The 11,870-nt window shown below is 34.8% G+C and overlaps 1 protein-coding gene across 2 annotated transcripts; it reads left to right on the top strand.

Annotated features, from left to right (window-relative positions):
• Nucleotides 1-295: 295 nt before the first annotated feature.
• Nucleotides 296-10,007, top strand: LOC149902536 (uncharacterized). 2 transcript variants are annotated; one of them, XM_090110390.1, is made up of 8 exons: nucleotides 296-359; nucleotides 2,291-2,585; nucleotides 5,944-6,137; nucleotides 6,490-6,646; nucleotides 7,111-7,276; nucleotides 7,781-7,965; nucleotides 8,341-8,526; nucleotides 9,786-10,007. In XM_090110390.1, exons 2-8 carry the CDS (start codon nucleotides 2,424-2,426, stop codon nucleotides 9,942-9,944), a joined length of 1,209 nt encoding a protein of 402 aa, XP_089966516.1. In that variant the 5' UTR covers nucleotides 296-359; nucleotides 2,291-2,423; the 3' UTR covers nucleotides 9,945-10,007. The 2 variants fall into 2 exon arrangements, with proteins under 2 accessions (XP_089966516.1, XP_089966515.1); XM_090110389.1 differs by having other exon boundaries at nucleotides 302-359; nucleotides 2,139-2,585.
• The last annotated feature ends 1,863 nt before the right edge of the window (nucleotides 10,008-11,870 follow it).

Raw genomic sequence — 11,870 nt, 5'->3', positions numbered from 1 at the left:
GTCAAAATTGAAAAAAATGCAAAGCTAATATTTATTTATTACCATCAAACAATTCAGCAAACCAAGATTGAATTGTTACCTATTGTTACCCATATTATTTTTATTTCCTGGTGATGAACGATATTTAAAACTTAAAAATTGCTCCATTTTTAATAACTATCATTAATCCTTGACATACAGACAGTAAGCAGACTTTTGCATCCGCTTTCCCATGTTGCCATGACAACACATAATGCTGTAAGAAGCTTGCGACCAAAAGCTCCAAACCCACACCAAAACCTCTCTTCAGTAGACGATCAGACGCGGTGCTATATGCACGTGGTTGCGTGTAGCACGTGTATACTAAAGACTGATTTCGTGTAAGTTCCTATGTGCAGTCGTTTTGTAATGAAATATTATTTTCGTAGTCCTTGATGATTTTTTTTAATACTTAATTCGATGTTAAATTTTGACGTTGCATGGCTGTGTAAATTAATAAAGAATATTTTTTTTATAGATGATAAAGATCTTAATTAGTTATATAAATCTACCAATAAAAATACACGAGCAATTATTAGGTTGAATTTTAAAAATAAATTGTGTTGTGATTTTTTTCTTGCTTATTAAAAATATTTTTAGTCCTCGTGTAAATTTCACGCGTATTTTGTAAATACGTTTAAAATTTTAGAATTATTGGTTGATATTAAATTAAGATAAATAATTCGAAGAATTTTACATAAATTATATGATAAATTAATTATAATTATATACATTGAGGTTACTTAGCACATTGAGAAAAAATTAAAGATTGATGCGGGTGAGTTGAGATTTATTCGCAATATTAACATCGACGACGGCTGCGTTCTTTCGGAATGTTTTCGCGTAAAAAGTTAAATGTGACTTGGATTGCATGAACTTAAATAATAGTCGTAGTATATTCTTAAACAGTATTAGATTTTTAGTAATTGAAGAGTTCAATTGCACATCATATTATTAGGTATTTAAATACGATAGTTTGTGAAAATGGATGTTTGTAACATTTTCACACATAATAAACTACGGAATTGAATACAATAAAATTTGGATAGTAGATAATAAAAAATAAGGTAGCTGAAGACCCAGAATAAGACAGGCTACTTTTTATCACGGAAATCCCACAAGACTGGCATCTATGCGGGTTTTTCTTTGAAAACGCGGGCAATGCCGCGGGTGGAAATCTAGGTTTATAATAGGTATTATAAATTATTCTTTTTTTTTAGAATTGATTTAGATACGTTTCAGCTTTTAAAGTTGTCATTAAATTGAACAATCGTGTTTTCTTCCATTTTGACAAATATTTTAAGGAATGGATTTCTTAAAATATAATAAATGGATAGGTAGCTTTAAAAGCGTTCTCCAACATATTTTAATAAACAGTTTAAAATATAATTTTTGATGTTAAAATGAGTGTTAGGTGGGTAACTATAGACCAAAGATTTATTGCTATATCTATATTCTAACCGTATCTAAGGCAACACGTAATCTCAGTAAAAAGTAAGTAGGTTAATAATTAAATTCAGTTTCGACATTTTGGCGTGGGCTTATTGCTACCATTTAAATCACCATTATGTGTATTGTCTTATGTTGTACAATCTTGTAACAATGAATGCGTGCATTACCAAATAGTATGCGTATTTAAAATTATGCATTATTACCTCGAAAACATAAAGCCGAAAATTAGCGGAAATAATTCGTGTATATCTAATAGATGATAGTACGGAACCCTTCGTATGCGAGTCCGACTCGCACTTGGCCGGTTTTTATGTAATTTGATTTAATTACTGTTATTTATTCAAAACAATCAAGCTCGTTACGATCTTTTCAATTGTTCTGTAATCCAGATTGATGTCTTCTTATAATTAGGTATAGGCTTACAAACAAGTCAACTACCTAAATAAATTTTGAAAAAACTAAAAATTTTCTTCCGGATTATTCACGAAAATAAACAAAATATAAAATGAGTTCGTATGAATTAATATTCAATTTAGGATTTAAAAATGTGATCCACTTTACCTACTTATTATGCAGATATTTTGAAATGTCTTTAGATTACATATTGAAACTGAAAGTCTAAAACACCGATGTAACATTATTATTTAAAATTTGTTCTACAAACATAGATACTTATCATCGATTATTAAAAAAAAAATTAACAAGGAAACGTAAGAAGCGGAACTACTGCATAAATTTAAGAATGAAATAAATGTGTAACAGAGACGATTAATATTTAATGTATGTATTTTTAAAAGCATTAATGTCTTGTAACAATTAGTGCAACACATTAATAAAAAAAAGATAAAGCGCGCGTAAAAGTGAATTTGAACTCTATGGACAGATTTGAAAAAAGAACAGTGACGTGTGTTTAAAAAGTGATGTAGTTTTTTAAATCTAATTGGACATTCAATATGGAGATATGGGTATGGATGGTGGTTATGTTTTACGGGAGCAAAGCTGCAGTGCTGCCACCTCCATGGGCAGATGTGCAGAGGAATCCTTGTGCAACGCATCCTCGCGGTTGGTTGATGCTCTATTGGCCGAATGATGGGAAATGTTACACTATTTACAAGGTCAGTTTAGTTTATAATTTTTATTCCCTTACGATTAAATTATAATTAAGCTCTTTTCTATTAAAGCTCTTACAATCTGTAAAAACTTGTTTTGAAATATCGGAGCAATTTTGCCGTCAGAAATACGTTTAAAACACTTCTGTATTTTATCGTTTCTAGTTCACATGCATAAATTAACTCAATATAACGTTCGACTATCTATTATAGATTTAAGTAACATACGAACAAAATATATTGCAGTAACTGTTCATATCACAATAGCACGCAATTTGCACTTATTCATATTATTTTCGCAAATACATCACACATCAACACAAAACCGGTTCCTTTCGTTTATGAAAGACCGTGACCGATTGAATCTGTTATGACACACTGTGACCCACTGCACTCACTTTCGTGGGTTTGTGATAATTGATAGCTTTTAGACGTTTGGTGTGTGATTCTTTTTTCATTTTGAAGAGCATAATACGAATATAGTTTAATAATCTTATTATTATTTTTACGTTATTTTATTTAATGTGCATTGTTTATAGTGCAATAAATCTAAAAAAATATGTACGTGCATCATTCATATACCTATTTCAGAACTAATTTGAAATTTCGCCTATAAGTTTCGACTTTCGGCTCTACCATTTTTTAAAGATGCCATAGACTACTAAGAGTATATCAAATTGGAACCTAATTGTATTTTTTTTGAGAGAGGATACTTACTGGCGTTTCATTCCATTCATGATAACATCATCGCATGTAAGCCTGCTAGAATTTATAATAATATAAAACAATTAAGCTAATGCAATGCAGCTTATCTTACCGTGTTTTACTATGATTTATTTAATATTGTTTTAACTACAGTAGGTCTACAATTTCCTCAATTAAAGTTTCCGTGCTGGTCAACTAACATGAGTAATAGCAATTTTTTTTAATTATTAGATTCACATCGTTGATTAGAGACGATACCGGGATTTGTGACGAAAAATTCATGAAAAATGTTTGTACTTGTAAAATTTTAATTGCGATGAAATAAATTATGCTCAATTGTCTTATTTTTATATCCTATGCATCTATGTAGTATGTATCTATACAAAAATTCAAGCGTCCGATTCTGGTAGCCAAAATTTAGTGGAGACCATTTCTGTCGAAAAGTTGTGTGAGACAGAGAAAATATTCACATATGAGTATAATAGGTAAATGCGTGTTTAATATAATAATTAGAGGTAACCATAATCTACATTAACATAATCTACGTTTGCCTTGCAGTTTCCATAAACTGTCTATTATTTTAATATGAACTATAATGATTAATGTCCTAAGATATAGATGACACAGGCATAAACGCAGGTATAGGTTTTGTGTTGCTAGATATCTAAGCTCAAGTGAAAGTCCCATTGAAATACATTCAGCGGTTTCCGTGTGATGTAACGGATAGATGGCAAAATTGACAACTACTAGCCCGCGGGTTTACGTGGATAAATAATGTGCATGACAATAACTTTTAGTAAGTCATCTTATAATTGGAAAATATGGCCAAATAATATTTTTTTATAGAATCTTTAAATTTCATTAAATAAAGAACAGTTTACATACAAGTGGCGCAACTTTTATTCATATTTTGTTATTTCATAGAAAAGGCTAACCAAAATCGTAATGACAGACGTAGATAGACATGTAGATATGTATGTAAGCGTATTAAAATGCTCTGAAAAGTAATGTATTCGTATTTATCATAAATAATTATTATAAACACATTAAAACGTCTTATAATATGAGCAGAGTGAAAATCTACAAATCTGCATTACTACCAACTGTAATATAATACGTCTACTAATATTGAAATAGTTATGCTTTCCAAATACCAGAACCTTCAGATAATTTCAAAGGTCGGGGGTACAGACAGTTCATGACTTATGAATACATAGTTAATATATTACACAAGGAAAGCGTTTAATGAAATAAAAACATCCTATAAATAATGTAATGTAACAAAAGAGCACTTTTAAAGCTATAATCTTAAGATGATATAGGTACTAATAATTAGTAGTAGGTAAGTATAATTCAATTCTAGCGTCAAAACTTATAAGAAACTAGGTTTCCGGGATTACATCATTTTCCCGGGATAAAAAGTAGCCTATGTCCTTTTTCGGGTATCAAAATATCTCCATACCAAATTTCATGAAAATTGGTTCAGTAGTTTAGGCGTGATTGAGTAACAGACAGACAGACAGAGTTACTTTCGCATTTATAATATTAGTATGGATTTGATAGATATCACAAAAAATACTACATAATACATATTTAAATTTAAAAAAATGTGTAGATAGGTACATACTTGTGTATTCTTCGGAACATTGGAGCATGCAGGATATAAGAGGGTTTATGAATTAACGAAACGCTTAATAACATTGTGTTGGACCGTGGACGCAGGTAGACTTTCATTTCCCCATATTATATAGCATTAGGACAGTATTCATCACACGTAAAAGCAGGTTAACAGTACAATTATTTTTATGCATCACACGCGGTTACACTCACGTAGATAAGATCTGCTGCCAAAAATAGCATGGTTTTTAAGTATAAGAAGTTAAGGGTCAAAATGGCTCAATTTCTTTTGGATTCTTATTTAATTATGCTTCGGATGTGATTTCCGGAGAGCAATCAGAAACTTGTGCTGTTTTCATATAGGTATATACTAGCTAAAATATTAATTTCAAATCAATTACATAAAACATCTTAAAACCATTATTTTAATGAATTTTAATCAAAATGGTGTCGAAATGCGTTCGAATTATATAAAAGTTGACTCGAGCAGATTTATTGCAAATAAAAAATAGTTTAAGTTATCTAACGCCTTATCGGCAAATTAAATTGAAAGGACGTTTTGCACAACAATATTTTTTGGTGAGAGCTACTCGCAATTGTGCTATTTTTTTGATATCTGTCTTAGTAACATCTTTATTGGACATTTTTTGTGTCGGTGGTAACAAGCAATTTTATTTTTTAAGAAATTATCAAATCTTATAGTCAATTAACACCTTCTATGAGTATATTCAAATCACCAAAACTTCATTTTTAACTTTTTAGTTTTTAGTGATGCAAAGTCTGTTTCTACATTATAAGAAATATTTCGATATGAGCAAATGTTGTCATCACAATGCTTTCCGTCAACAATTTGAGTAGGGGCGATATACATGTTGCACAATCTGCACATGGAACCACACTAAAACTTTTATCCACTTCTAAAATAGTCAGGGTCCAGACTCTCAAGGTACTTATTATGATGCACCTGAAGCTCACGATCGCTTAGCCATCCATGTTCTACAAAAATTGCAAGTCACTATACATTCTACTTTATCAATTCCAGAAAGGTCATCCATGCCCAGACACTCAAGAGCTGAGTCCAGGTCGTCGAGGTTCGATGACGGTGGCAGAATGCAAGTGCCCTCCCGGCACCGCCCAGCTGCCGCACACGACGACGTGCCACAAGCTCTTCGAGAGAGGCCCTTGTAGGAAAGGCGAGTACTTCGCACCAGTCGAGGAGTCATTCAAAAAGAGAGGGTAGGTAAGCATCATTACTTGAAGTGTATTATAATCAGGTTGATCGGCTACCGCAATATTAAAGGAATATTAGTGAGCAATGATTTTCTTTTAAGTTGTAATGAAAAAAGTAAGTTGCTAGTAGTGGTGTAATAGTTACTAATACGAAGGATAAGAATACTTAAAACGTAATTAAATATAAAGTTGGTAAAACATCAATTACTGTCCAATTTTTTCGTGATTGATTGACGTCCTCACCTATAGCACTATTGTGAAACCCCTTTTACTAGAACACGCTAAAACATGTATAACCTTCGCTAAATTTGCGCAACCGATGGTTTTCCAATGACTAATCCGTTTATTCGTATTCCAGTGAACGCCAAGGTATATGCGTGAGGCCGAAGCAATGTGCTGATGAGACCTTGCTCTACTGGCCTTCAGATGACCGCTGTTACTACCGGATGTCACAGGGCCCGTGCTTCCCGGGCGCCATATTGGATGTTGGGAAAGATGGGCTGGCTAATTGTACGGTAGGTTAACTTTATTTTATTATAGTAGGTCATAAAATTGAGTTTAGCCACAAAAAACAGCCTTTCCCTGTTCAGCAGGAGAGCAGAAGTTTCAATATTGATAATAAGTGATAATAATTTCTCAAATTCTGGTTGTCTTAGTGGCATATTGCAGCAAAATATAAAAAAAAAATTAGTCAAACTAATCAATATGGTCTCAATTAAGTTATTATAACCATTATGCTACATTAAATTTTTTATGGTTAACGTCTCGATTGAGTTATTATACCACTGTAGTTAAGTGTCAATTTACGTGATTATCATCATAAGCATACGTTCCCACTGCTGGGACACGGGCCTCCTATGAGGGTACAGGCCATAATCCACCACGCTGGCCAAGTGCAATTGTGAAAATAACATTTTTTATTATCGATTTTTATAGCCTTTTAACTATCCCAATTAAAAAGTAAATCTAAAACTTTCAGTGTGAAAAGAATGGTCCAAACTACTGGCCAGTAGACGGTAACTGCTACTCCCACTATACGAGAGGGCCGTGTGAAAGGGGTCAGTTGTTCCTGCCTGGAGCCAAGTGTGGCTGTGAACCGCATCTACCGCATTATCATAATGAGACTGAAGGATGTTATGAATTAGGTAAGGATTTTTAAGTTAAAAAAAAATGTTCTCAATAATAGTTTTGTTACTGTTCTTACTTCTTCTCAGACCACTTCTTTGGAAGAATGGTAACGCTTGAGCGTAATAATAATTCACAATATAAATTTGACACTCAAAAGGGCAGATGGAACTGCAAGGACTGCAAAAGCAAAAGTGAGGGGAGAGTATGTGTTGACTTAAGGATCGTTGCAAATTATGCTATATCGTATGCTAGCGACCAATAAGTAAAAGGGATTAGACGTCAAAGCAGCGAAGAAATTGTGAAAAAGAGACAACTGAAGTCAAATCTGACTATTAAGTCCTTTTAATTCACTTTTAGCCTATCTATACCTTTCTACAATAGTATCATTGCTAGCAACAAGTCTGTGGAAAGAGACTATCTAAACTACTACGTTGTATGAAGTTTCCCTACTGGTTGCATCTGTATATTGTGCTACCTACTAGAAACTACCTACATACAAATTTAAACACGGAACATTCCAGATACCAGCGGGCCGTGTCCCAAGGGCCACACGTTCTCGCTAGCTCAGTCGGGCGCGAGCCGCCGCGCGCAGTGCACGTGCCGCGCGTTCCATGCACGAGCCGCGGACGGCGCGTGCTATAGACTGTACACGCGTGGTCCATGTGCGCATGATGAGATGCTAGCGAGAGATGGGAGGTGTACTAAGGTTGGTGTGAAGCTAGATAGTTTAGGGAAGTAGTATAGAGTCGATAAAAATAGAGACCTACTCAGGCATGCTGTACACAAATATTTAGAATTGCATAGTCTAGTAGTATGGCAAGTAATCTTTTTCCACAACGACTTAAATATAATATTTACGATTGAAGACCGAAATCAAAGATAAGAGCTTTCGTGAGCTTTTTTCATAACAGCTATAACATGAATTTCGCGTTGTGGATCGTTCCTGTGATCATAACGGGTTGAACGCAAATTTTTTATAACGCGTATATTCAGTCAGTAAGCCTAGCAGAGCCTATAAGAATATGGTTTATCCTTTCTTTCCTTAAAATGTAATGTCCTAATAATTTGACCAACTTTCCAGGTGCCGTGTGGTCGTGGTAGACTATACTACCCCACCCGGCGTCGCTGCTACCGCCCCGGAGCAGCTGAACCCTGTCCCGTGGGAGAAGTGTTGTCTTTTGACTTCGAAGCTCGACCTGCTGTGGATGGGATTAGCCATAATGGAGTCTGTGCTTGTGGACCGGGAGGGCTGTGTGTGAGGAAGAAGGTCAGTATAGTGAGAAGACATTAAATTTTATGAAAGGTTTCCAAATATAAAAAAAAAAATGGTTGTCTGTAAAGTCGGTTTACTGACGATAGAACGTGACAATGTCCGAATGTGCTTCTTTGTCGCTCGTTCCGCGCTCTCGCTCGCACTTCAAGCCTACATGGAACGCCTCAGAGCGAGGTAACGCCGCATGAGTCATGTTTTTTCGTGCGTGCAGCCGGCTCTGTCGAATTATAAGACGTTGTCACGTCAAAAGTGGAAGCTCTACTAAAGCTACGGCTCTACCACAGAGCTCTACGAAAGCTGCGGCTTTTTAAAAGCTACAGCTCTACAACAGAGCTCTACTAAAATTGCGGTTCTATTAATGTTGTGGCTAAGACTGTGGCTATATTAATATTAACTATCAAGCTAGATCCGCTGTGGATGGGATCAGCCATAATGGAGTCTGTGCTTGTGGTCCGGGAGGACTGTGTGTGAGGAAGAAGGTTAGTATTTGGCGAGAAAGTTAAATGCGGCTCTACTAAAGATATGGCTCTACCAAGGCAGCAGATCTACTGAGGTTGTGGCTCTACTAAAGATGAGGCTCTACTTAAACTGCGACTCTACTAAAAGCTACGGCACTACCATAGAGGTCTACTAAAAATGCAGCTCTACCAAAATTGCGGCTCTACTAAAAGCTACGGCTCTACAATAGAGCTCTACTAAAATTGCGGTTCTATTAACGTTGTGGCTCTACTAAGACTGTGGCTATATTAATTTTGACTTTCAAGCTAGACCCGCTGTGGATGGGATCAGCCATAATGGGGTCTGTGCTTATGTGTTAGGAACATGTTAGGAAGAAGGTTAGTATAGACGCAGTCATTTGCCTTTTATTCCTACCAGGGCTGCGGCTCTACTAAGGACGCACCTTTCTGCGGAGTAATATACTATACGTAACTACCGCAGCACCAGGTGCGATTGTGGATGAAATCTCATATAGGCTGTTGACTAGTCTCGTAATCAACATAAATTGTGTTTTAATTGGTCAAAAGCCTTTTAAAATATTTGCGCTATCACTTCATGTTGATGTTGCTGCTCGAAAATATCCAAAAGTATTATATCCTTCGATATATCCATCGTAATTCGTAAGCGTAACCGACAAAAAGAAATTCAAATCGGACTTTGCTGATTAAAATTATTACCAAGTACCATATTTCCTGAAAACAATCCTCTTTACTTTCTAATAAATTTTTATTAATACTTTATTTTCTCAATTCCAGGTGATAACATGTCTCTCACGTCCCGGGGCCGTTATATTCGCGAACACTTGTCACATTCTCCACACACAAGGCCCTTGTCCCACCGGATCTTGGCTCGTTAGAGATGCACTTGGCAAGTCCAAGTGTCAGTGTCGACCTGACACTAAGTGTGACAGTTGACACTTTATAAATTAGACACACGCTTGGCAAAGCTGAAGAAGAAGATTCAAGAAAAAGAAAAATAAGAAGTTCCAATGCCAAACTGACTTTAAGTGTAACAGTTGACTCTGACACTTGGACATTTTTTAAATTGTGAACTTTTATGAATGATTAATAATGGCCTTGATAGATTAAAAAATATTGCCATTTTAAGAAAATAAAACAATTCTGTTCAAAGTATTGCCAGTGTTTAAGAATTGTATTGATTTTACTATTCTTGCTAAAAGTTTGACAGACTCTAGCTTGGAAGATATTGCCCAATCGAAAAAAATGATGATAATGGGCTGAATTGCAAAAAACCTGCCATTCAAAGAAAAGATGTCATTTTCTTATTCAATAAAAGCTCGTATATGGATTATACAGAAGGCAACGAATGTTAAACAATAATAATAAATAAATGTATACTAATATGATGTAATTGAGTGAAATTGTGAAAAATATGAATTTAATTAAAGACAGTGCCATGAGAATCTCAGTAGATAATATTATAGGGTGTTATGTTTAGAGATGAAAGTGTGAACATATCATTAATTAATTATTTGTTTTAATAAACTTTTAATGTTAGTTTGAATGATGAATGTATTTATAATATAGTGTTGTGCATATTATTTTTGAGACATTTACAGTATTTTAATTGTATTTAAGTAAGAAATTTTGAAATAAATATTTTTAAAAATTTTAATGTGTTTCATTTACTTATTAAACTATTTAAGTTGTATCATGTTGTATGTAATAATTTTAAATCGAAGTGTCTAGTCGTCCGCTAAACGGATGAATAAAATAAATTAGTCGTCCGATTACCGGATGAATAAAATAATTTAATCGTCCGATTACCGGATGAATAAAATAATTTAATCGTCCGATTATTCGGATTACTAGATAACCTTTTAACACTAAAGCTAGTTGGGTTGGACTAAAGCAAAGGGGGCGCAGGACTTAGAAAATTTTTGATGGAGTTGGTGTCATTATAACACCTATTTATTATTGTTTTATCGTAAAGATTACGCTAATATAAGCATGTTTTATAGGAACAACTTTTCTCTAAAATCAAAAATGGCCGAGATATTCGCCCTCAATTCGTTAGGTTAGGTTTAGGTTAGGTTAGCCTTTAGGTTAGGTTAGGTTAGGTTTCTTAAAAAAAAACTACACAGAAATAGGAGCCCCGCGAAGCGGGGCTCCGTCGACGCGCAAAAAAAATCAAGTTTAGGTTAGGTTAGCCATTAGGTTAGGTTAGGTTAGGTTTCTTAAAAAAAAACTACACAGAAATAGGAGCCCCGCAAAGCGGGGCTCCGTCGACGCGCAAAAAAAAATCAAGTTTAGGTTAGGTTAGCCGTTAGGTTAGGTTAGGTTAGGTTTCTTAAAAAAAAAAACTACACAGAAATAGTAGCCCCGCCAAGCGGGGCTCCGTCGACGCGCAAAAAAAAAATCAAGTTTAGGTTAGGTTAGCCGTTAGGTTAGGTTAGGTTAGGTTTCTTAAAAAAAAACTACACAGAAATAGGAACCCTGCGAAGCGGGGCTCCGTCGACGCGCAAAAAAAAATCAAGTTTAGGTTAGGTTAGGTTAGCTTAGGTTTCTTAAAAAAAAAACTACACAGAAATAGGAGCCCCGCGAAGCGGGGCTCCGTCGACGCGCAAAAAAAAAATCAAGTTTAGGTTAGGTTAGCCGTTAGGTTAGGTTAGGTTAGGTTTCTTAAAAAAAAAAACTACACAGAAATAGGAGCCCCACCAAGCGGGGCTCCGTCGACGCGCAAAAAAAAAATCAAATACCTACGTGTGCCCTCCTCCCCCCACAAAAAACCTATAATACGTGCGGCAGTTCTCTAAAGAAACCCCGATAACCTAACTATATAGATAAATAGATGTTATCGGACGATTAAATTATTTTATT

Source organism: Colias eurytheme, chromosome 15 (assembly GCF_061535395.1).
Source record: "Colias eurytheme isolate Ceu_HAF_F1 chromosome 15, ilColEury1 Martin Lab GWU primary, whole genome shotgun sequence".
Lineage (NCBI taxonomy): Eukaryota > Metazoa > Arthropoda > Insecta > Lepidoptera > Pieridae > Colias > Colias eurytheme.
This window is presented reverse-complemented; position numbering and strand designations above follow the sequence as displayed.

Coding starts and splice junctions, on each gene's coding strand:
- LOC149902536 (XM_090110390.1), top strand. CDS start 2,424: ATGGAGATATGGGTATGGATGGTGGTTATGTTTTACGGGAGCAAAGCT. Junction 7,966..8,340: donor GAGATGGGAGGTGTACTAAG/GTTGGTGTGAAG, acceptor CCAACTTTCCAG/GTGCCGTGTGGTCGTGGTAG. Junction 8,527..9,785: donor GGCTGTGTGTGAGGAAGAAG/GTCAGTATAGTG, acceptor TCTCAATTCCAG/GTGATAACATGTCTCTCACG.